At 40.9% G+C, this 25,938-nt stretch overlaps 1 protein-coding gene and 2 pseudogenes across 2 annotated transcripts in view; 2 read left to right on the forward strand and 1 right to left on the reverse strand.

Moving 5' to 3' along the window:
• Positions 1-919: 919 nt before the first annotated feature.
• Positions 920-1,429, reverse strand: LOC138155930 (cyclic AMP-dependent transcription factor ATF-1 pseudogene; annotated as a pseudogene).
• A 1,714-nt stretch (positions 1,430-3,143) lies between these two features.
• LOC138156141 (thioredoxin, mitochondrial pseudogene) lies at positions 3,144-4,765 on the forward strand (annotated as a pseudogene).
• Positions 4,766-23,518: 18,753 nt separating this feature from the next.
• DNAAF11 (dynein axonemal assembly factor 11) overlaps positions 23,519-25,938 on the forward strand; it is a 113,812-nt gene continuing 111,392 nt past the window's right edge. The window contains exon 1 of one of the 2 annotated variants that reach the window (XM_069081312.1): positions 23,519-25,580. In XM_069081312.1, coding sequence (XP_068937413.1) covers positions 25,571-25,580 — 10 coding nt within the window. In that variant the 5' untranslated portion in view covers positions 23,519-25,570. The remainder of the gene's footprint in view (positions 25,581-25,938) is intronic. The other variant, XM_069081311.1, reaches the window with a different exon arrangement.

The raw sequence follows: 25,938 nt of genomic DNA on the forward strand, positions 1-25,938 counted from the left end.
GGTTTTGTTTCTTTTTTCCCATTGTTCATTCCATCCAATACAATCCTTCTTTATAACCTGACCATTGGCTAACACGAAAGTATGTGCAGATCCTATACCTGAATGTATGTCGCCATGGGGGGGGGGGGAAGGGAGGGGAAGAAAATTTGAAACTCAAAGAAATGGAGAACAGAATCTTGTAAACTAAAAGTAAACAAATTAATAAAGACAAAAAGAAGGAAAAAAAAGTTTCATTTTCAGTTCATGTGGCTTGGACACCTTGAAAGACAAGACCTGAAAAACAATCATGCCCTGGTTTTTTGTTTGTTTTGCTAAACCTCTTGCAAACAACCATTTTCCAATAGATTATTTGAAAGACTTGGCAATTGAGCAAAGCACACATAATTTATACATTTTACAGAGCATTAGATTTTCTTTTAAATCTGCAATTTAAAATACTGGCAGACAAAAATGTTTATATAAACAACTGAAAAGGGCATATTTTAGAATGTGGTAAGTAATGAGAATCTATACCAATTAAAATGTTGATTATCATCCTTCCCCCCCACCGCATGCATATGTGCACGCACACACACTCGCACATACACACACACACACACACACAGAGTTCAAACTTTCATTAATGAATTGTTTCAGTTGAAAACTTTTTTGATTACTGTCTGGGAAATCCAAATTGTCAAAAATTCACATTCTGTTGATCAGGTACCATTGTTAATGTTAATTCCAATAGAGGTTCCAGTTTTATCAGGAACTTGCTTAAGGTTCTTTTACTTCCATTAGGTTCCTTCACCAACATCTTGTAAATAAAGCCTTTGGTCTTTATGTTGCAACTCCTAGCTTCATTTTTGACCATTTAGTTTATAAAATTCCATATATGGAATTTTTTGAGTTAAGTCCATAAAATTTATTTGTCTTCTTTTTAGATGCTTTCAGGAGAGTAGAGATCTTTTAAAGTTTTTAACTCTTCTATTAAAGTTTTATTTCTTTTTTTCCAAGATTTCAACTCAATTTTCTAGATACTTAACATATTCTTTTTTCTTTCTTTGGCATTCCTGAGCAGCTTCTCTATTTTTCATCAATACTATTTCTCTTTTCAACTATGGATCATCTGTTTTGGTTGTCTGAGGTTTTATAGACTGGAGAGGTCATCACTACTGTCTGGGGGACGTTAGTATTTGTTGATGTGGCACCAGTATGATAAGTCTACTTATCTCTGTACAACTGTTTGATTGGTAGGGACAAGTGCCTGCTGTCCATTAGATATCTGTGCATACTGAAAGATTGTTGTTCCTTATTGAGTGTTGCCTGCAATAGTCATTGTTGATGCCTGCAGCTCCTGTGCTTGGACTGGCCAGTTGGAATGTTCCATTTGGGTACAATGGCAATGTAATCCATTGCTAGTCTGGTAGCTAGGAGTCGGGACAGACATAGATAAGACTGTTGAAACTCCAGGGTTTTCTCTGTCTCTCTTCCTATATCTGGTGTCTTCTGAAGAAAAACTGTTCAAGATTTTTTTTTTTTTTTTGCAAGACGGATGCTGAGCTGAAATCCCTAGAGCCTTCTGTGAAGCGCCTATGATATCAGATGAATCCTGAGAATGACACCTGCACTGTCTGTACCTGAGGGAAGGGGGAGGATTACTGAAGATGACTAACAGTATGGATGACCCTCTGACTCTGTACTTGTTTTCCAGAAGGATGTACAGCTGTCATTGATGCAGCTCCTTTTAGTGACATCTCTTGAGAGACATGAGCACCCTTGCACTGTTGGACCTGGTTGTGGTGCTGTCCCTGAACTGTTAGGGAATCTCGCATAATCAACTGAGACCATTCCCGATGTCCCCCAAGTTCCAAGCCTGGGTCTTTCTACCTTCTGCCTTTCAACTGTTGCTCTGGATGGCCCGGGGCTGGTCTGCTATTCCTCCTGTCCTGGCACAGGTGGGGTGGAGTCTGAGCTAGGGGCCCTTACTGCAGTGGTCCTGGGGCTAAGCCCAGGCTGTCACCACCAGCATAGTTCGCTGGGATCCTGGGCTGGTGGAGCCAGGGAGACACAACTTTCAAAAACTTTTTAATAAGCTATAGAAAGGTTATCATCATTCTCAGTGGAGAAATCATATAGATGGAACCATACTGTTTTGAAGTGGTGGAGTATCCTTGCTAAAGCTCTCCTCCAGCAGTGTCTTATCATGGCCTGGAAATGACTTTGAATTCCCTAGAATGTAAGCTCCTTGAAGGATCTATATCTATATCTGTATATATATCTAAAGCTATTTATCTCTATCTCTATCTGTTTTCATATCTGTATTAGAATCTATATTTGTATCTATATCTATACCTGTCAAAAAGAAAATTCTATGTTCAGGCCTTTCACCCTGACTACAGTAAAAAAGCTCAGGATGAAAGAATTTAAAAGGAATTTATTTAAAAACATCAAGGTACATCTTAAGGGACTGGTCATATGGGGACCCGGCCCTGTTGGGGACAACTTTGTCCCCTATTGGGGACAATAAGAGCCAAACAATCCAGATAGGCTTTTGTTGTTCAGTTTTTTCAGTCGTTTCGTCGTTTCTGACTCTTCCTGATCCTACTTGGGGTCTTCTTGGCAAAGATCCTGGAGTGGTTTACCATTTCTTTCTCCAGAGCATTTTACAGGTGAGGAAACTCAGGAAAACAGGGTTAAGTGACTTGCCCAGTGTCACACGGCTAATAAGAGACCAAATATGAACTCAGGAAGATGAGTCTTTCTGACTTCAGGTCCAGCATTCTATCCCACTGCTCCACCTAGCTGCCCTCTCAGTCTTGCCTTAGTCAAACCGAGACATGTTAAGGACCTTAGATTGAAAAGGCCAAGGATTCCCACTGCATCCTGGGCCATCTCCAGTTGTCCTGATCTATATCAGACCACTGGACTAAGATGGCTTTGGAGGAGAAAGTGAGGCTGGTGGCTTTGCACAGCCCCACCCTCACTTAAATCCAATTCACTTGTGTATGATTCATGGTCCTCTTAAAGAAGAAAGGACAGAGGCAGCTTCAGGAAGTGATGCAATCCTGACCCCGGACGGAAGTGACGCTTGCCGTGCCCTTCACGGGTAGGCAGGGCCCGGCCAGGCCAGGCCTCAGGAGGCAGAGGCAGAGGTTCGAAGGCAGAGGAGAGGGCAGGGCGGCCGGTGTGCCCCGGCTCGCTCAGGCTGGTGGCCGTGCTCGCGCCGCAGGGAAATGGCCCAGAGTATGGTCCTCAGGAGATTCCTGGCCCCTGTCTTCTCCAGGAAGCTCTCTCAGTGTCGCTGGGTGCCTTTTCCTCCTGAGGTTCTAGCCCAGGGCAGCCCTGCTAAACCCGCTGCTGCACCCAGTTTGCGCCGGACATTCTCTACCACCAGGATCTCCAACATTACCTTTAACGTCCAGGATGGGCTGGACTTTAAGGACAAGGTTGTCAACAGTGAGACATCAGTAGTTGTGGATTTCCATGCACAGTGGTGTGGCCCCTGCAAGATCTTGGGGCCCCAGTTAGAGAAAATGGTGGCAAAGCAGGAAGGAAAGGGGCTGATGTCCAAGGTGGACATTGACGACAACACAGACCTCGCCATTGAGAATGAGGTTTCTGCTGTGCCAACTGTGCTGGCCATCAAGAATGGAGACATGGTGGACAAATTTGTGGGCATTAAAGATGAAGACCAGCTGGAGGCTTTCCTCAAGAAGCTTATTGGCTGCTGAGCTGGACCTGCTTCTGTTTTCCCCTGAGGTCCTCCTAGAAGAACTCTAGTCCTTCAGTCCCTACCTGTCTAGCCCCTCCTTGGCCCATTCTGCATCTTTCTGGGGAAGGGTTCTTCACCTCCAAACTTGGGAACCAAGAGAATTTCCCAGTGATGTGACTTCCAAGGGCTGGTCCTTAGGGAAGTGGTGCTGCTGCTGACCATGGGAGAGAGGGCTGGCGATGGGGGCTTGGAGTGTTCTCAATCTCCAGTGCTTGATCCCTACCACCAAGCCCACCCCAACCTAGGCCCCAGAGGAAACTAGAGAGGGACCGGTTTCAGCAGGACTGCTTAATAGTGGGGTCACCCTGTTTTGACTGTGAAATTTTTAACCTTGTGCCTTATTACAGAGGCTCTGTGACCCTGTGCCTGACCTGCTTGCCACATTTTCTCCTCTGATGCTGTGTTGTAAAAGAAAAGAGAAAGTTATACATACATATGTATATGTACATACATGTATATGTATGAGTTCTCTCAATTGTTTTTTGTAGGTCTGTAATAAAGAGAGCTTTACTGATCACTTCTGCCTACCTCTGTGAAGAACAGACTCCGTGGTATACCCTGAAATTTCCTAGTGACCATCAGCATCTATGAGAGACAGCCCCTCTCTTCCCCTTTCCTTTCCAACTAACTACAAGGGGGTGAGAGCAGGAACTGGCCCTGGGGAGGAGAGGAGGAGGTAAGCAGCTCGGTAAAGCTCTTTAGGTTGGAAGACCCCTAAAGCCCTGCCTTAGCATCAGAGTCCTCCAGCTTTATGAGTAGGAGGTTCAACTGTGGACTAATCAAACAAATAAAACTCTAGGGCTAAGCAGCAGAAACACTTTCCATCCTTTTGGAGCAATCCACTTTAACCCTTTCTTGGGCTGGCCTCTAGTCTTTGTTTCCTTATCTGGTTGGTTTCCTGCCTTGTTTACAAAAACATGTATCATCCCCCCACCCCTTCTTTTCCCCATCTCTGCTTCCTTCTTTAAATCAAGACAAGCCCACCAAACAAAACAAAAAAAAAAAGAAGAAGAAGAAGAAAGGACAAACAGCAGCTTGCATATACTTTCCAGGATTATTTCACATTGCTTGACTGCATATACTTTGCGTTCTAGTCAAACCAGCCTAAGCTTCTTCCCAAATGTGACATTATTGCAAAGTTTGTCTCCCATGTCTGGAATGCATTTTTCCCCTCTTTTTTCTTCTTAGAATCTATAACTTCCTTCAAGACTCATTTTGGTGACATTTCCTATGTGATAGCTCTCTAGAGCCCTGCAACACTCATATCCTTTTACCATTTATAAGAACCTCAGGGTTGCCTTCATTTGCAGTTCACTAATTATTAGAAATCTGGAGCAGTTTTTTTCATATGGCTATTTACAGTTTTCCTAGAAAACTATCTGCTCATATCCTTTTACCATTTATAAATTTAAATAGCTAATAGCAAGCATTTTTATAGGGATTTAAGGTTTGGGAAAATTTTTTTTTAATATTTTTAAGCAATCGGGGTTAAGTAACTTGCTCAAGGTTACACGGCCAGGTGTTTCTGGGTGGGTGCTAAGTGTCTGAGCCCGGGATTCGATCTCCAGGTCCTCCCAACACTGGAGCCAGTGCTCTTACTTGCTGTGCCACCTGGCCGCCTCGATTTGGGAAAATTTTATATATGTTTTCTCATTTTATCCTCACAACAACTTTGTGAGGTAGGTGCTATTATTAATTCCATTTTATAGATGAGGAAAGTGAAGTAAAGAGAGGTTAAGTGACTTGCCCAGAATCACATAACTAGTGACTGTCTGAGGCAGAATTCACACTCAGGTCTTCCTGACTCCAAGTCTAGTGTGCTAACAATTGTGGCACCTTATCATCTCAGTAACTGCAATAAAATAAAAACAACCCTTATAACGTAGTCAAGAAAAACATTCCTGAATTCACCATGCCCCAAAAATATGTTTCATCCTGTACCCTGAGTCTTTCCCCTTTCCGTCAGGAGGGTAGCTTGTTTTACCATCAGTGCTCTGGAACATTGGAACATTACATGCATAAGAATTCTTAAAACCTTCTAAGTTATTTGTCATGTTTTCATTATTGTATAAATTGTTTTTCTGATTCTGTTCACTTTACTCTGAATCATCAGTTCATATAAATCTTCCCAGGAAATAATCCACTTCGCCATTTCTTATAATGCATGTCATGAGTAATTTTCTAATAACTAAGGAAACAAAATCTGAACTATGTGGTTTATTAGCAAGGCATGTGATTGCAGAACAAATAGGGTCCATGGCCCCTCAGTAGGCACAAGGACATTAAAGAAAGATTCATAAGGGTTTTTCTAGTAAAGTACAGCTATTATTTTTATTTTATTTTATTTATTTTTTTATCTATCTATTTATTTATTTTTTGCTTTTTGGAGGACAATTGGGGTTAAGTGACTTGCCCAAGGTCATATGGCTAGTTTTTATGTTAAGTGTCTGGGGCTAGATTTGAATTCAGGTCCTCCTGACTCCAGGGCTGGTACTCTATTCACTGTGCCACGCAGCACCACCCCTTCCCCCCCCCATTATTATTTTTAATTTAGGGACTTCTCAGAGTTCAAAAATTTTGACTACTTACATTCATCTGCATCCTGCAAAAGTTATTGGTCCAATAATGGATGACTCCCCTGAAATCATGTAACTTGTAAGAAAATTAAACTTAATCCAGCACAATGGAGAGAATGTCAGGCTTGAAATCAGGAAGACTCTTCTTTCTAAATTCAAATCTGGCTTCAGACACTTCATATGGTGTGACACTAGACAAGCCATTTAACTCAATTTGCTTCAGTTTCCTCATCTGCAAAATAAGCTGGAGAAGAAAATGGCAAACCTCTCCAGTATCTTTGCCAAGAAAACCTCAAATGGAGTCATGAAGAGTCAAGCATGACTGAAACAACTGAACAACAACAAAATTTCACTCAGGAAAATGAGAGTTAACTCTAACAACTGTACAAAATGTTGTCAATGATACAAAATGGAGTTGGTTCCGTTCTCTACTACAATAGTTCCATAATTTGTTCATGATATACAAAGGGCATGGTATACAATTGCCAACTGAAGGACACCTCCTTTGTTTCCAATTTTTTTGCCATCACAAAAAGAGCACTATATATGTATATATATGTATGTATGTATGTATGTATATGTCATTTTTCTCTTTCTTTGATCTCTTAGATTTCAGACCTAGTAGCAGCATTGCTGTGTCAAAGGGCACATAAAGTTTAATAGCTTTGGGGTCATAGTTCCAAGTTGCTTTTCAGAATGGCTGGACCAGTTCACAGGTTTACCAACAGACTTATTCATGTACCTGTTTTTCCATAGCCCTTCCAGCATTTGTTATTTTCCTTATTTAGTAAACTTTGCCAATCTAATGGGTATGAGGAAGAGCCTTAGGGTTGCCTTAATTTGTATTTCTCTAATTACCAGAAATTTGGAGCATTTTTTTTCATATGGCTATTTACAGTTTTCCTAGAAACTGTTTGCTCATATCCTTTTATTATTTATAAATTTAAATCAGTATATATCTTATGAATAGACTCTTTTCAGAGAAACTTGTTGCAAAAATTTTTACCTCGGTTAAATGCTTTCCTTCTAGTATGGATTCATTCAGTTTTGTTCGTGCAAATTCTTTTAAAATGTATGCAATCATCCTTTTCTTTTATCTTCCGTGGCCTCCTAGTCTCTCATCTGTCTAGAAATAAATTGCATTCCCCGAGCCTTATACTATACTCCTGCTGAGCTCAAGCAATGTTTATCAGAGGAAAAAAAAAGTTTGCATACACACGCTTTTAAGTTAAATCTTGAGGAAAATGAATATTATGCTGCATTATTTAATAACTAATATTGTGATCCACTTTATTCTGTATTTTGTCAATTCCCCACCCCTCACCCCATTTCTCAGTGTAGCTCAAAAGACACTCTCTCAGTTCCAACTGAAGGCATGGTTATATGCACTTCTGGCCCCTGCTTGCACATTTGGGACCCTTGCTTTTACTTACAAATTAACAAAGAACCAAGTTGGGTTGGGCCCCTCCCCCGATATGAATCCTTTGTCCTCTTTTCTTGTCAAAAGTTACTAGTGATCTGGTCTCCAAGGGGAAACTATACTAGGGGTATTCTGATTGGGATGGTTCTGATTTTCTAGCCGAGATTACTGGAAACAGCAGATAGCCATTAAGCAATGAACATTCCTAAACTGCCAGAGAACTACATGATTAGGCCACACTTGCATGGCCAGCCTACTTTCCCCAGCCGAAGACTAATCCTATCACCTGAGAATTCCTCCCAACTGGGAAGTAACAGGGTAGAGCTGAGGTAACTCTTATGTTTAGTAGTTTTTCAGCTGTTTCCCATACTTAGTGACCCCTTTTGGGGTTTTCTTAGCCAGAGTACTGGAGTGGCTTGCCCTTTCCTTCTCTAGATGAGGAAACTGAGACAAACAGGGTTAAGTGACTTGCCCAGGGTCACATAGCTAATAAGTGTCTGGGGCTTCATTTGAACTCAGGAAGAGGAGTCTTCCTGACTTCAGGCTGGCACTCTATCCACTTTACCAATTAGATTAACCCACCTTATTAAAATGTCTGCCAATTGGGATTCTCTCACCTTTTCCAGTGGAGATTCAAGTGGTGTTTTGTCAGGCCAATTAGATGAAAGACACAGGTAGGTTAAAAAAAACACCCTGTTGGTTTTCACTCAGGGTCTTTCATCATTGAAAGAGAACATTAGCCTAAATAATAAATTGATCATACTTATTCAGGTCCCCAGCTTTTTGGTTGAGATGGCCAGTGTGAAACATTTTACTAACAGTTTATGCATCACTGTTAATAAAAAGTTATTTTGCCCTGGATGATGATGTGTCTCAGCTTGCCTTTGCTGCAATTTTACTCTCCACAATCTGCATTTTTAACACCTTCTTAAGTCTAGACAATCAAAACAATAAATCCAGCCCTGATTTATAGCTATTGCCTATTTCTGAAGTGTAAATTTCAGTGTACTGAAAATTTGACAATTGTCTCTCACAAGCCAAGCTACTCAGAACTGGGCCCAGCTCACCTCTGAGTCAGGTGCAGTTAATTATTTGGAGACAGAAACCTGCAAAATGTCTTAGGTAGAACACAACTCTGCAGCTACGAGAGTGAGTTTTCCTGAAAGTATTCTCTCTCCCATTCTGGGATCATTTGCACAAAGTAAGAATGTGAGAATCAGAATGAGAAGAGATAGATTTTGGCTCGATCTAAAGATAAAAGTCCTTAACAATTAGAACTATCTGAGACAAATGGGTTCCCTGTGACTGGGAGTGTTTATTCTATCACTGACAATCACTTACTAAGGACATACAGAGGGGTTGGCTAAGGCATTCCTGAGATCCTCTCCAAAGCTGAGATACAAGGACCTGTTTTAGGCAAAAGGAGACCATGTACCTTTAATTTCTCTGAGCTCCAGTGTCAGGTTGTAATTTACAAGATGGCACAACTGTCCTGGGGTGTTAAAGAAGACCCCTGGGTGCCCTTTATGTTTGCAAAACTTTTGGCTTGGGAACAGAAAACGGGAAAATGTGATTTAGGGACCCAAAAGATAGGGCAGAGATTTTAATTTGCTTTTTATCAGGATTAAACACAATGAAACGATAGTTATTTATCAGTAATATTTCCTGTTTCTTTTTGTTCTTAGCATTATTCAGAATGACACATTACACCCTGTACTTTGTATTCTACAATGAGCCGCACAGACAATCAGATCCACTCCAATGACACTTGAGACAATTTGTCCCACTTGTTCTCATTCAGCGACATCAAGGTCACTATATCCTTTGCCAATTATTTTTAAAACTGTAGTCAAGTCCAAGGAAAATATTAGAAACAGGAAGTCCACAAAGGAACGAATTAACTTATGACTCTTATGATAAAAAAAATTGGAATTTCCTTATTGTTTTGGCAGTATTTTTTTCAGAGAAGGAAACTGATGGGAAGACAAATGTCAGGAAGTTCACTTACTCATTTTTAACAAAGCTTCCACAAATATTTGCTATCTCTCTTGCCATCGGCTAATCTCATTGGCTAGAATATGAAGAATATAGAGGGACTTCATGGAGCACTCTTGCCATGAAATATTATTTTTGAAAACTCTAAAATCTACTATCAAAGACTGTCTGTTACTACCCATACACTTTTCCATTCTCTTGGTAGTATATGAGTTCCACATTCATTTTCTGTAAATGTTCTCATAGCTATGTGCTATACAGGATAGAATACTGGACCTGGAGTCAGGAAGAACTGAGTTCAAATTCAGCCTCAAATACTTTCTAGCTGGGTGACCCTGGGCAAGTCACATAATCTTTGCCTGCCTCAGTTTCCTCACTCATTTGTAAAATACCCCTCAGGATTATGAGGATAAAATAATATTAGTATAGCACATTGTAAACCTTAAAGCATTATATAAATGATATGAAAAAAAAAAAACCAAAAGAAACTCCAAACACAAGTGACAGCTAAGTGAGTCCAGAGACTCACAGCAAAATGGGAGAGTTAGGAAAAGGCAGAGCTGGAAACCCAGCAAACAAAAGCAAGGCAGAGAGACAGGGACTACGTGCTGCCATCATAAAAAAAAAAAAATCAAAGCTCTGAGAGGTGTATTTGGATCAGGTGGTGCAACAGATACAGTACTTGCCCTGGAGTCAGGAGAAACTGAGTTAAAATCTGACCTCAGATACTAGCTGTGTGACCTTGGGGAAGTCACTTACCCTGATAAAAAGGAAAGAAAGAAAGAAAGAGAAAGGAAGAAAGAAAGAGAATTAGGAAGGAAGGAAGGAAGGAAAGAAGGAAGGAAGGAAGGAAGGAAGGAAGGAAGGAAGGAAGGAAGGAAGGAAGGAAGGAAGGAAGGAAGGAAGGAAGGAAGGAAGGAAGGAAAAAGAAAGCCTATTTGGGATTGTTGCTTTTTAGGTGCATCTAGAATTTGAGAACTGACTGAGAAGAGAAAAACTCTGCAGATGTTCTGGGAACTTCTGGCCTTGACCTAACTCTTAAGTTTTAAGTGATTCTCTATGGAGGTCTAGGGGAGGGATGTAAAGAAATAGGGAGTCTAATTAAAAAAAAAGTAATAAAAGCAATAACAACCTGACCCTTCTCTTCATGGGAAACTCCTCCAGGACTGAACATGGTCTGTGTGCTGGAACCCAAAGAATGGAGCCCCATAGTGACAGATGGTGAGTTCCGCAGCTCTCCTGAGCAGAGTAGCAGTGGTATATTGTTACAGCTAGCTCCTCTGATCATATTATCTGGACAATCAATTACTGGCCAATGTTTATTATTTGCAAGTCTTACCTTATCACACAGGACATACACAAGGATATTTCAAAAATACTGGCACATACTCAGTCACACTGCTCCCAAGAGTGAAAATTTTTTTTGAACTGCTAATAAATATATAAAATTATTGTTCATTTAACATTCATTTCATCCTTCCATTCCTATTTTGTGTATATTGTATAATTATACAATAATTTTGTACAAGTATATATGTATACTTTATAAATATTCACATTTTGAGTGTGGGTCTTCATATTTTTTTAATTGATAGGATGTATAATTAAAAAAATTGGAGACCACTGATCTAAATGAAGAAATGGGATTTTATCCCTTACAAAGATAAAGATATCATACTGCCCCTAGAGGCTAGATATGGTAATATCAGGAAATATCTTTAGGGCAGAGACTTTGTATGTGGAACAGGGAGCTGAAAAAAAAGAAAGGATCGAGCTGGGGTGGGAAAATTATGATGACACCTCTGTTTCCACATGAGATTTTTCCCTCACAGAATGTTTTGCAGCTTTTTAGACCCCTTTGGTTCCCTCATTAGAACTGTGGATTGCATGTTACAGATGTGGTCCCTATCCTCTTTATGGGTCCTAGATGCAACATGAATGGAACTATAGTAAGAGAGGAAAGGATGTCATTGAAAAATGCCACCAGATTACCCAGAGTTAAAAAGGAGTATAAAAGAACAGGTACCTTCCTGCTTTCCTTCTCCTCACCTTCTTGTATATGAGCATCCCAGGACTGGGCAAGAGGACTAGAGGACAGGGAGTGTTTCTTTGTATGTTCTGAAATTGCCTTTGGGTTTGGGAGTTTCCTTTTCTTTTCCCCTTGGGAACTAGAGGAGTAAGGGTGGGGCCCAAAGGACAGGAAGCAGGAAGCTGATTTTTTTATTATTATTTTTAGGGCTGTTGACACTCAGTCCTAAACTCAAGAGAAGAAGCTAAAAGGTGAATTGATGATTTATGAGATTATGAAATGGGAGCAGGCACCCCTGGTTCTTTAGGTATTTACTGGTCATGATGGCTGTGTGAAGTGAGACTACAATTACATTTTAACAAGGCACAGAGGATATCAGGGCAAACTATACAAAAAGTGCACACAAAGTCTGTGAAAGAAGTGATGGTTCGGGAACAGGGAATAAGATGGAATGGTGAAGGCAAGCATGGAAGAGGATGGAGAGAGAGAGGAAGAGAGTATCACTCACATGGCAGCACTAGGCAGCATGGTCCCAATGGAGATGGAAGAATGTGGGGGGAGGGTGAGCAAATTTGAGGTCTAATTTTTATAGAGTTTTGGGGGTTTTTGTGAACAAACTCTTATCTGTGTTATTTGGGGGTTAACTCATTAAAATATCCAAATCCTCTCCAAATTGTCAGTAAAATATTAAAGTTATTAAACTTAACAAATTCATGTCATCTCAAAATTATCAGTCCCTTTTGGTATCCTGCTGGTTTTACTATAGATGTCTGGCACTTGTCTGAGATTTATAATCATAGAACCAAAAGACTCTAATAGCAGCACTTAGATGGTTTCCACTGATTCAGCACATGCTACTAAGGATGTGAATTTTGGTTACTATATGATGCAATTTGAAAATTATGCTTCCTTGATCTTTGGGACAGGTTGTACGTGACTACCAGTTCTCTCTTAGCAATCTTATTTCCTGCCATTGCTGCTTTATGCTGGCTACTCTTGTTTGTGAGAACAAATCCCAAAATCTGAAATAGTTTTAGAAAGAATTTATTAGGTCATTTGGTAGAGTAGAGCCAGTGGGAAGGGAGTTTTGGCTCCTCCCCAGGTTCTGGAATTAGATATAGTAGATGGGATTTTGACAAAGGTTTCTGCACAGGAATCAATCTTCTGATAAAGGTATTGCACACAATCACCTGAAGGGAACTTAAAACACAAGCTTGTGTGGACCCAAAACAAATCCCAGGAATGGTAAACCCAAATATAAATGCTTTGGGTGGATCCTGGGTATTCAAGATACCTTCTAGCAGTCAGGGTCAGGTAACATTCTGGGTGCAGACAACCTTTAATTACATGGGGTTGGATTTAAATAGTATAATAATTTTTTCCAAATGATATAACAAATCATTTTTCCAATACTACTTATAAACTTACTAGGCTGACTACAAAATGTGTGGGGGCAGGGGAGGTGGTAGTGGTTAGAGAGACCAGAACAAGATACAGTTTTAATGCTAAGTTTTCTTCTAGATTGTTTAGTCCAGTTTCTCAAGATAGGAATGGGGACAAGGATTCAGAAGAGGTTCTCTTTAAGAAAATGATTTTATTTGGCTGGAGTTATCCTTGTACATACCACCTTCTAGAGGCTCAAACCCAAAATATATAAAATAAAATTAATGCCACTTACTGCAGGTATATGAAAATTCAATATTCAGAGCAAGTATTGGTGAAATTGTCTCTCCCATAATATACATATATTTATATTTTCTTATTATATATTTTTTCAGACTTGTGATTTTATCAGTATAGGAAACTCCCAGTTATTAAAGCAGATAATCAACTATTTTATAATTTAGAGTGTTGGAGAGCTGAGAGTTTAAAATGGCTTATTCATGGTCATGCTGCTAGTGTCTAGCAGTGGAAAGACTTGAACCCAGGCCTTTCTGTCACAGAGGCCAACTCTGTACACTCTCCTCTGTGCTTAGCTTTTAGGTGCTATTACATAAAGATATCAGAATACAGGAAAGATCATGACTATGATCTATGATCACTGATTCTCGAGCTAAGTGCTCATAAATCATTCATCCTGGAGAATGCAGAGCACCCGATTTGGATTCATTCTGAGCCCACACAGCTTCATGAAGAATAAGTCAAGCCAGCCTCACTCTATTTTTTTGGGCAGTGATGCCACTGACATAGTATATGTGAGTTTCAGTAAGAGATTTAAGTATGTGAGAAAGCATCAGACAGTAGTAAGAGAAAAGTTATATCCAGTGACTTGTGTAGTATAGAGAGAACGCTGGCCTTGGAGTAGGAAGACCTAGTCTTCACAGGATCGTAGATTTGTTAGTAATGATAGATAGATAGATAGATAGATAGATAGATAGATAGATAGATAGATAGATAGATAGATAGATAGACAGATAGATAGATAGATAGATAGATTGCATTTACAAAGCACTTTGAGGTTTGCAATACACTTTACAAATATGATCTCATTTGATTGTCACAACAACCCTGGTAGGTAGGTGCTATTATGACTCCCATTTTACAGAGAAGGAAACTAACCAAAGCAGATTTAAAACTGTGATAAACTTCAGAGGTCATCTAGTTCAAGGCTATTATTTTGCTGATGAGAAAATTGAAGACCAGAGAGGTCAAGCAATTTGCCCAAGATCACCCAGATAGAAAATAGTAAAGTTACTACTGCCTGATCCTTTGACACCAAATCCAATGCCTTTTCCACTGAACCATCCTGTGAATAGTATGCTCCTTGAGGGCAAGGACTGTGCCTTTGTATTCCCAGTGTGTGGCACAATGCCTGGCACATAGAAGGTACTTAATAAATATTGATTAAATTGAATGAACTCTGCCATCTTTTTGGACCTTTCACTTCACCACTCCCAGCTTCAATTTCTTCATTCTATGAAGGATTCAGATCCTGGCACTACCTCACTCCTAGGATACCTGCGAGTTAATCATTTTATAAACTATAAACGACTATAGAATTATCAACAAGTCAAGACCACAAGGAATGAGCCCTTACTATGAGTCAGGCACTGTGCTAAGCTTTAGAAATACAAAAAGAGGGGGTGGCCAGGTAGCACAGCGAGTAAAATCACTGGCTCCAGTGTCAGGATGACCTGGGGATAGAATCTGGGCTCAGACACCTAGCACCTACCCAGAAACACCTGGCTGTGTAAACTTGAGCAAGCTACTTAACCCCAATTGCTTTAAAAAAAAAAAAAAGAAATACAAAAAGAAGCAGAAAGAAAGGTACTACCCTCCAGGTACTTCCATTTTAATGAGGAAAAATCACACTTAAAAGGTGGTTAACTGGATTTTACTGAGCCAGTCTCTAACCTGAGAATGCTCAGAGCTTCACAAAGCAGGCCTAGAGAGGAGAGTGCCAGTAACCAAGTAGTTTGATTATTCAGTTTCAGAGTGGGGAATGTTCTCACAGATGAAGTAAAAACACAGGTTATATACTTAAATCACAAGCAGTGAAGAAGGGGGCAAGGTAGATTTCAAACAATCCTTTAGTGGAGAAACCCACAACTCCCACAATACAACAATTCTGGAGACAAATCTTTGGGGGTCATGACCACCTCCTGCAGGGTACAGAATCAGAGTTCTGTGATGGGAACAGGTTCTACAATTTTTATTTTGCCTTTTTTTTTTTGAGGGCAATTGGGGTTAAGTGACTTGCCCAAGGTCACACAGCTAGTTTTTGTGTTAAGTGTCTGAGGCTGGATTTGAACTCAGGTTCTCCTGACTCCAGGGCAGGTGCTCCATTCACTGTGCCACCTAGCTCTATTCACTGTGCCACCTAGCCGCCTCTGGTTCTACAATTTTTGATTCAATTCACCTAAGATCCAGTGATTGTGAGCATGTCAGAGTTTTGATTAGTCAGTTTAAGCTGCATTGTGAGCTCTGACTCCCTAGCTAGATAGGCAGCTCTTGAGTAAATTAAATTATTAGTATATTCATTATACATATCACATTGATTAGTATGAAAATTATAATTTCCTTCTCAGGGGTGTGTATGAAATTCCCCTGCACAGGTGGCATAGCAGAGTAGTGGCAGTGGGTCAACAGTGGGAATTGGAGAGGTACAAAGGTTTAAATGTCCTGGACTGCCTCCTTAAAGGGAAAGTTCTGGAAATAATCAGACAATCAAGGACAAGCAAGGACTCAGGGTTAGAGGACACTTCCAAGCTGAGTGGTCCAGGGGAAGAGAAAGCTTTCAAGGTAAAGAGCGTTCTATGGCATGGTAGACAAAGTCAAGGCAGTAACCCAACCTAATATTGCTACCTATCAGCTGTTGCTGTACTGAACAGGATAAGGGAGAGTCTTACTGGCTAAGTTTAGGAAAAATGATTCACAGTGAAGAAAAATGACTTCTATAGAGGAACTGGGTCTGGGGAGGGATGTGTGGTAAGTGCAGTGCAGCTAAATGGCATAGTGCATAGAGTGCTGGGATTGGAGTCAGAAAGACTCATTTTCATGAAATTAAATTCTGGCCTCAGATACTTACTAGTTGTGTGACCAGGGGTAAGTCACTTAACCCAGTTTGCCTCAGTTTCCTCATCTGTAAAATGAGCTGGAGAAGGAAATTGCAAACCACTCTAGGATCTTTACCAAGAAAGTACCAAATGGGGTCATGAGAGTTAGGACACCTGATTAGCCCATGGGCCAGTAAATCTAACTGTCTGCAGGCTCTGCTTACTTATCAGTGAAATGGGGGGTTTGACCATTGTGGTCTTTTTTGGCTTATGTAATTTTTTTCTAGCCTTACTAGGGTAAGGACAAGACTGAAAAAGTTTCATCTTCCTGAATTCAAATCTAACCTCAGACACATTGGCTGTGTGACCCTGGGCAAGTCACTTAACCATGTTTGCCTCAGTTTCTTCATCTGTAAAATGATTTGGAGAAGGAAATGGTAAACCACTCCAGTGTCTTTGCCAAGGAAAACCCCAAATGGGGTCATGAAGAGTTGGACATGACTGAACAAAAACAAGTATAAGCTAGGCACTCTGCTAAGTGCTGGAGATGCAAAGGCAAAGACAGTCTCTGTGCTTGAGGAGCTCATATCTAATGCTATGTATGGGATAAATAGGAAACCAAGAGAGAGGTCACTAGAATTAAAAGAGGTTAGGAAAGGCTTCCAGTAGAAAATGGGATTTTAGTTGAAACTTAAAGGAAGCCAGGAAAGGCAGTAGGTAAAGATGAGAAGGGAGAACAGATAGAGAAAATGTTGGGACCAGAGAGAGGGAGAGGTCTTGTTTGTGGAATATCAAGGAGGCCAATGTCATTGAATCAGAGCGTATGAGACAGTAAGGTGTACCAAGATTGGAAAGATAGTTTTGAAGGCCTTTAAAGGCTAAACAAACCATTTTGCATTTGTTCCTGGAGGTGACAGGGAGTTTGTTGTTGAGTAGTTTTAGTCCTGTCTGACTCTATGACATTTGGGGTTTTCTTGGCAAAAGTACTGGAGTGGTTTGTCATTTCTTTCTCTAGCTCATTTTACAGATGAGGAAACTGAGGCAAACAGGGTTAAATGATTTGCCCAGGATCACACTGCTAGTCAGTGACTGAGGACATATTTGAACTCAGGTCCTTTTGACTCCAGGAACAGCACTCTATCCACAGAACCACCTAGCTGCCCTTTAAGCTGCTGCCTGTTAGGGAATTATCAGAGTTAATTGAGTGTGTGTGTGTGTGTGTGTGTGTGCGTATGTACATGTGACATGGTTGGATGGGTGCTTTAGGAAAATCTCGTGTTTAAATGGAGTTGGATTAAAGTCAGGAGAGACTTGAGGCAGACTTACCCACTAGTTGGCTATTGTAATAGTCTAAGCATGAAGTGATGAGGGCCTCCATTAGAGTGGTGGGTATGTCAGAGGAGAAAGGGGGTAATTTTAAGGGCTTTTGTAAAGGTGAAGTTGATGGAGCCAGGCAACAGATAGGAAACGGGAGGTGAGAGAATGAGGACTGCAGGAGGACTGTGTTGCTTTCTTCTAGTAACTGGAAAGGTCGGAGGAGGGCAAAGGTTAGGGGCAAAGATAATGAGTTCTGTTTGGGCTATGTTGGTTGGCTGGTTGTTGTCCTTCATTTTATTCCTCTCCAAACTGTATCAACCTCTCAGGACTTTCCTCCCATGCTCGTACACTGGTACCTTCTCTTTTTCCTTCCTTCCTCCTTCCTCCTTTGACCTTTCTTTACTGTGCTGTCTTCCCTTATTAGAATGTGAGCTTCCTGGAGGGCAGGGAATCTTTTCTTCTGCTTGTACTTGTGTTCTCAGCATTTAGCCCAGTGCCTGGTACATAGTAACTGCTTAATAAATGCTTGTTGACTTGGTAAGAATGCCACTACTTATTTTTATCCACGTCACTGATTAAAATGTTGAACAAAATAGAACCAGAGACAGAGCCCTGTGGCACTCCAGGCTGACATGAGTAATTTCCTCTTCAGATCTGGTTCATCAACCAGACCCATCAAACTGTTTAGATTTCTGCATCATGTCAAAGAGGATCTGAGGGACTTTGTCAACTGCCTTACTAAAATGGACATATTGATTGATCTGCCTTCCATTTCTTATTCTAAGTCCTCACATGATCTAATGGATATAGAATACTTGGCTAACTTCAAAACATCATATAAATGCCAATTGCTATTATTATTGTTTATTAAATTGGGATATGATTACATGCACAAGAGAAGTCAAATAAAGAAGCTTGAGATTCAATGAAGAAGGGATCGTTTCTTTATGGGGGGTGGTGGTGGTGGTGGTGGTTGGGAGGTGGAGGTGGTTAGGGAAAGTTTTATTGAGAAGGTAGCACCTAAGCAGGGACTTAGAGAAAAGGAAAATCTCAACAGGCAGAGTTTGAACTAGGGATGGGGATGTTGAGTGCAAATGGACAGGCATGAGAAAGCAAGACAAGTTTAAGGAATGGTGACTAGTTTTCTTTGGCTATAATATACAGTGCATGAAAGGAAGTACGCAATAAGGCAGAAATAGTAGACTTCCCTCGACTTCTAAATGGCTTTGAATGCTAGACTGAGTTTGCATTTTTATTCAACAGGCAATAGAAACTGTTGTGGAATTTGAGCAAAGGAGGGAGCTTCTTGAGGGCAGGGACCATGGATTTTGCCTTTCTTTGCACCACTAGCATTTAGCACAATGCTTAGAACATAATGAATGTCACCAATCAACTGACTGGCATTTTATCTGTCTTTAAATAGCTAATGGTTTCTAATACAGACATTTTAGTAACTTGATGGATTTTTTTTAGTTAATTATAGAAAGGTTAATTCCTCCAAATGTATAGAGTACTACCAGTTCATAACATTGTAACCTATGGCACTTATATATTCTCCTATAAATTCTCTCATGGGGTCTACCCAACATTCTTGCAGACATCCTTTAGATCTCCTGATGTTATATGGATATTCATGTAATATATGAGATACTATTGGCTACTCCCACCCCTTTGCACACTTCCTTCCTTTTCTGGTTAAGTATCACTTAGATGATAGTCTTTATACCACTTTTTCTGCACAATTCTTTTTGGTCATAAATTTCAGGCTACTCACACCCATCATAAAATTTTCCTTTTGGTGACCTATCACATAGAAGAGAGATCAGATTTATTTTATTTTGCATCAGGGAGCAGAACCAGGATCAATGGGTGGAAGCTATAATATTGGCGCTATACATTTTGGATCAGCTTAAAGAGAAATGGCCTAACAATCAGAGTTGCCCAGCATTGGAATGAGCCAGTTTCTGTCACAGGAAGGAATTTTCAAACAAGCTCAATGGTCACTTGTCTGAGCTTCTATAGAGAAGATTCATGCTTTACATGGTCATTGGACTATATGACCTCTGACATTCCTTCCAGTTCCATAATTCGATAATTCTATGGGTCTTATCCTTTAATGCCTAGCATAGGTGATATCTCCTTCATAAAAAACTTTCTTGATTTCTGCTCTTCCCCAAAATGAGAAGGTAATCTCTTTTACTTCATTTCTCTCACAATACTTTATTTTTATTATTTCTTTTTATGTAAGAGGTGGAATACACCTACTGTTTGTAGGTCCCTGAGTAAGTTAACCTCTCAGCACCCTAGACAACTCTCTAAGACTATGTGTTGCAGGGAAATTTCTGACTTGCATTGATAGGGGGAAGTTCTTCATCTGGTCACTACCCATATCAATAAAATCACAGGCTCAGCCCCTATCCCTATTTCTTTATTATTTATCATATTCTAAATTGTATTATAGTTATCTATTTGCCAGTCTTGTTTCCTCTGCCAGACTATTGGCTCCTAGAGGACTGGTATTGCACCTTGTTCATCATCGTATACCCCAGTGCTTTGAACTGTGTATTTTCATATGATAGATATTGAATGAATGAATGTCTTTGCAGAATTAGCCTTTGCAAATAGTTGATGTTGGCAGAAAGAATACCTTTTCTGGTGTAAATGATACTCAAACTCAAATAGGAGTGTGAACAGAATAGTATAGGAGAAAATACATTGGTGAAGATAGAGAGGTTATTGGCATGTCACCTCTGATGACTTATCTCATTAGGATTGCCACAAAGCTGCATTCCAAAGAGCATTTGACTTAGTGTTAGCACATCTGGGTTCTAGTGGCAGCTCTTTCATTTATTAGCTGTGTGATCTCATCTAAAAATGGAATAGTCATTAGGTACTTGTTATGCTTCTTACATATCCTGTGTGCATAAGAGATATTTGTTGAGTTGAATAAAATCTCCTTCCCCTTCCTAGAGTGGCAAGGCTTTTAAAAATGTGACAATTGTAATTTTCATAGTGTCTTGTTTGTAGCTTTATGATACTATCTAACTGTTATACAGATAAGGTTATATTTGTTCCTTAGAATTTCATAACTATGTTACCTACCCTCTGGGGAATGTAAATAAATCAATACTGCCAGTTCTAGAATATATATAGGCATGCACAATTTATATGCATAGCTATATTAATAATTAAGGCCCTCTATTCTCACTTGGGAAAACATCCCAAGGCCATTTTTCCTGTCACTTCTGAACTCCCTGGGGAGATGTACACCTATAGTTATTTGGTTAGTATCCTGTAGGTTTTATTCCTTGCTTTCTTTTACTTTTACTCCTAAGAGAATAATTTTCCTTTCCCCAGTTATAACATCAGAGATAAGTGTCCATATGGACCCACATAGCCCCAGGGTACCTGGCATTGTTAGCTAATGTTGAGTAAATGAAGAAACATTTCAGTCTCATACTTTTATTCCCATTAACCATTTATTGTACTCAAAGATCCCAAAGCATAGATTTGGAAGTGGAGATAGCAGATAATAATTTGCTCCTCATCACCTGGAACCCCTGAAAAGGAGGGACTATTTCTAATACAAGTAGAATGTGAGACTTCCTATACAAAAGAGAAAACTGGGAAGTCTTCTTTGGAGTTACCACACCATCACCACACTATGGACACAGTTTTAAAGGCCTGCAATGTCCCATGCCCATTTCCTGCCAGTTACAAAGAATGTACAGTCAGTCAATAAAATTTTATTATTATGGGTACAATGTGTCAGGTACTGTGTTAAGCTCTGGAAGAACAAAGAAAGAGAAAAAGACAGTTCTTACCCCCAAAGAGTTTACATTTTAATGGAGGAAGACAGCACACACAAAGAAGCTGAAAAGTAAGGCGATTCAGTGGAATCTCAGGGGCATGAGAGAGGGCCTAGAAGAGCACAGCCAGGTGGGAAGTGAAAAGATGGCTACCGTGGGTGTTCTTCAGTGGGAATTCTGGGAGCATCACTGTTCTACACTCTGTGAGCTTGCCGGATGAAGAGGTTCCAGGGGCATGAAGGTAGGTAGAAAATGTAGAGGTGGCTAGGCTCTCTCTGAGACATATACATTTTATATGGAAGCTTTCTTTTCCACCTTCTCTAGTGTAAAGGTAGTATTACACCCTACGTACTTGGCAGAAGCATTTGCCATCAACTGAAAGAACTGGAATGTGTAGAAGAAACTTATCAAGCCCCCTCTTTTTTAAACTCCTTGAACTTAAAAGAGTCATCATTCAAAGTTCTGCAATGAATGGTCCTATTTTACTTGGATAAGGATGTTGTGAGTTGATCCTCCCAGAATTTCCATTTAAGAAGAGCACCTATGGGGATTCTTGTTTCATCTAAGTCATGTGAGTAGTCAGGCAGCCTGAGTGGGATCTGAGCCCGGGGAGGGGGCAGAGGAGGAAGGCAAGGGGGCATGGTGTTTACTCATATATTCTTCATGGTGAAGTAGTGGAGGTGAAGGAAAACAAGATAGGGGATAGTATATTCCTGGGATTCTCAAATATATTCCCCTTTTTGGAATCTTTGTTTGGAATCAAGTTCCAGCAAATGTGTCACCTTCTCTGTGAAACCTTGTTTATCACCTGACTTGTGAGTAGCCTCGTTTTTCCTCAAATCACCTCATATTTATTTGTGTACATTTTGTACCCCCAATAGAATGGAAGCTCATTGAAGACAGGGTCTTATCTCATTTTTATCCTTGTGCCTAGCATGCTTCCTTGCATATAGTAAGCAATTAATAAATGTTAGCTGAATTGAATTTTTGAGCCTCAGGGTCAGTTTTTATACTCAAATCATAGCTAGCTAGGCAAGCTTTAAGATCCCTTTTAGCTCATTCTGTAAGTATGGTCTCTGTTTTCTGACCTGTAAAATAGGGATGGAGAATAATATCTCAGGAAGTTGTTTAAAGCTTAAACAAGACATGTAAAAAGCACTATACAAGTGTAAAGGATTAATATTTAAGGTAGCTGAAGGGAAGAACCATGCCTTTTATTTCTTTTGTACATCAGAAATGTCCTCACGGGGGAATGGCTTCATTGCCTTAGGAAGATTATCTTGTCTGCTGTATGGAGGATGAATTGGAAAGGGTGAGATTGGAAGCTCAGAGACCAATTAAGAGGCTATTACAGTAGTGGGGTAGAGAGGTTACATGTGAGTGGAGGAAAGGAACAGATATTACGGAGGCGGAATAGACAGGATTTAGTGACTGCTGGGTTGACACTGAGAGGCTGTTCTGAAGACCTTACTGACTGAATGAATAATCAATCAAAAGGAAAATTTTGGTACAATTGCTTGGGTTAGGCTGCTTCCAGCACACCAAGGGTGTGGTCCAGGTAGGGGTAGTACTACTAATAACCACTAGAGGGCAGTTGAGGGTCAAGGAAAGGATGTTGAACAGCCAAAGAAGAGCAGACTATGGGAAGACATATTTAATGTAAGTCTTGGGGAGGGGAAATCCTCAGAACTGATACCAATGTGAAATTGTATCCTACCCTTATATTTCCACTCATATTGATTTATTGTCTTTGGTCATGGTTTGGGGTCTGGAAGAGGAAGTATGGAAAGGGTAATGGACCTAGGTTTCAATCCTCACTCCACAGCTTATAATAAGCCCTGTGATTTTGGCCAAGCCAATTCCCCTTTAGAGGCCTCAGTTTCCTCATTTGTAAAATAAGGTGAGTAGCAAAACGAAGTTTTTCTAAATCCATTGTTATTTCCTCTGGACTGACGAAAAGGTGGGGTTGTTAGGAGAAAACTTCTAGGAGTTGGAATCTTTAGGAGTGTGTTAAGGGCTGTTAATGGGTCCCCTGAACTTGTCTTTTTGACATGTTTTCCAGAAACCCTGGACCCAGAGCATGCAAGAGGCCCTGAATGTGTCAAGGACGAAGTTCTGCCTGAGGTGACATAATTTGTTGTTGTACCCCAAGGTGGACTCCCTGTGTGTCCTTGGGAGGCAAGACAGGCACCAGTCAGTCTGTGCTGGGCTGGGATAATGCTTGGGCAGCTGGGGTCCTTTGCAGATGAGCAGACCCTCCTATTTTCATAGTCTAGTTAACTGTTCCCATGGGAAAGAATGAGGCTTTTGCCATCACCTTACTCCTCCCCATGGGGAGTGGTCTTGTCTTCCCTCCCCCCATCTTTGCTACACAGTTTCCTCTCTCATGTCACACCCCTTCCTGGTATCCTCTCCTCTCTTTCTTTGTCTTGCTATAAAACTGTAAAAAAAAGACTAGGAACCTTTTGGGTTCAACAGGCATGTTTATTTCTCTTGTAATAAACTTGGTTTTCACAAAAGTCTTGTGGCAGCATAATTGCCTCTTGACAAGTGAGATATGAGATAGCTTATCGATGCAAAGTTGGGGGAATGTGGGTCTAGCTGGTCACAGGAAGGTTAAGGAAAGTCATCAGATAGTATAACTGAAGTGGAGAGGCCTCAAACCTTCACACGGATTTCTGAAAATTATTCTCCCCAAACTTTTATGTACATCAGAGCAGAAAACTGGAACTCCCATTATGAGAAGCAGGACACTGCATCTCTTCTTTGTACTAATCACATTCTACCTTGCATAATATTTGTTTACATGCATTCCTATCAGATTATAAAAACCCTGAAGAGTAGGGATTATGCCATTTTTCATGACTGTGTATCCTGTGCCTTCTACACAATATGTACTTAATAATTGTGCATGAGGTGTTCAGGGAGGATTAGGACCTTTGGCATGAGGGCTTGCTGATTCATTTTCAGGGCTGCTTCTCCACCTTTGGAATCTACCTATCGCCCAGCAAGCTGTAGTAAGTTTAGTGTCCACATCCCGGTAAAACAATCTCAGCAGACAAGATAAACCAGATTGAGGGTAACTGACAGGCCTCAGAACCATTGGTGAGTTAGGGGGGTGCGTGAAGACTTCCCTTGGTGGAATGGGTGGATGAGAACAGTTTGTTCCAATGTCTATGAAGGTGGCTGAAGCAGATGCTTGGAGTGCTTAGGACCAAGATCATCTACTGCATCCCAGTCCTGTCATCACCTGTCATCCTGACTTTTGTCTTGCCACTGAACTTCAATGACATTGGAAAAGAGAGGCTGATGAGTGAAACTCTGCCTCACTTAAAGCCAATTCACGTGCAAGTCCAGACATCACACCAGTGATAGCACTGGCCCTCTTCCAAAACGAAGCACAGACAACAACTTCATAACTTCAGACTTTGAGGGAAAGAACATTGGGTTAGGTATGAAAAGTATGGATTAAAATCCTACCTTTGAGACTTTTTTTTTTTATCAGTGAAAGCTTGGGGAAATCACTTCCCTTTTTTGGATCTTAGTTTCCTTAAGTTTAAAATGAGGAAGCTGGACTTAAATTTCCAAGGGCTCTTCTAGTCCTTATCTGCCACTAAATAGCCACTTGAACACGGACACTTCTCACGTTCTGTAAAATGGTGATAAATAACACTCCCTCACTTGCCATATATCCTATTACATCTTTAACTTAGCTGGTAACTCTTTTAGGCAAAGGAAAACAGCTCTGGGAAGTCTGAAGGAGGGGGACCAGGAAAAGTTGCAGCACCTTGGGGTGGGAAGGAGGATGTAAGATGATTGAAAAGGCATATAAGTGCCCTCTAGCCTTGGTTTTGGGAGCTGTCCTGGTGCAGAGGAGGCTCCTTGTGTAAGCGGGACAGGAGAGGACCTTACGTGCACACTAAAAAGTCCACGCACTCCAGGTTAAGAATCCCTGCACTATCCAGATCTCTGGGGAGTCTTCTTCCACAACACTCAATAAATGAATCTAGGATTCCAGCTACCTCGCCCCGTCCCGTCCTTCGAGCTTTCAGAAAGTGGTCCCACGCGACCGCCGTAGAGTTTGCTGTTTCCATGGTAACGCTCCTGTCCGCAAAGAGAAGACTCCTGGTGAGCTGAGCCGGCTGGAAGCAGGTGGCGGAGCCGGAGTGGAGCCATGGGCCTGAGTAAGCTCTTCCCGCGCGCCTTCCCCTCCTGTTCGACCCCGGCTTTGGGGGTGCAAGTCCTGGGACCCCCTTCCCCTCCCTCAGGTTGCTCATTATGGAAGGGACAGCCCCTTAGGGGTGGTGCCAGGAAGGAGTGAAGGCGTCCCCTCCCCCTCCCTCTCTCCTCCTCCCTCTTCCCTCCCTCTCTCCTCCTCCCTCTTCCCTCCCTCTCTGTTCTCGTCTTCCTCCCTATCCCCTCCTCCCTCCCTCTTCTCTCCTCCCCCTTCTTCTCCCTCTCTTCCCCTTCTCTCTCTCCTCCCTTCACCATCCTCTCCTCTCCCTCCATTCTCTCTCTCTCTCTCTCTCTCTCTCTCTCTCT

The sequence above is a fragment of the Petaurus breviceps genome, unplaced genomic scaffold (genome assembly GCF_028583685.1).
Source record: "Petaurus breviceps papuanus isolate PSGF00001 unplaced genomic scaffold, PetGlider_PUasm1.0 98, whole genome shotgun sequence".
Taxonomy (NCBI): Eukaryota; Metazoa; Chordata; class Mammalia; order Diprotodontia; family Petauridae; genus Petaurus; species Petaurus breviceps.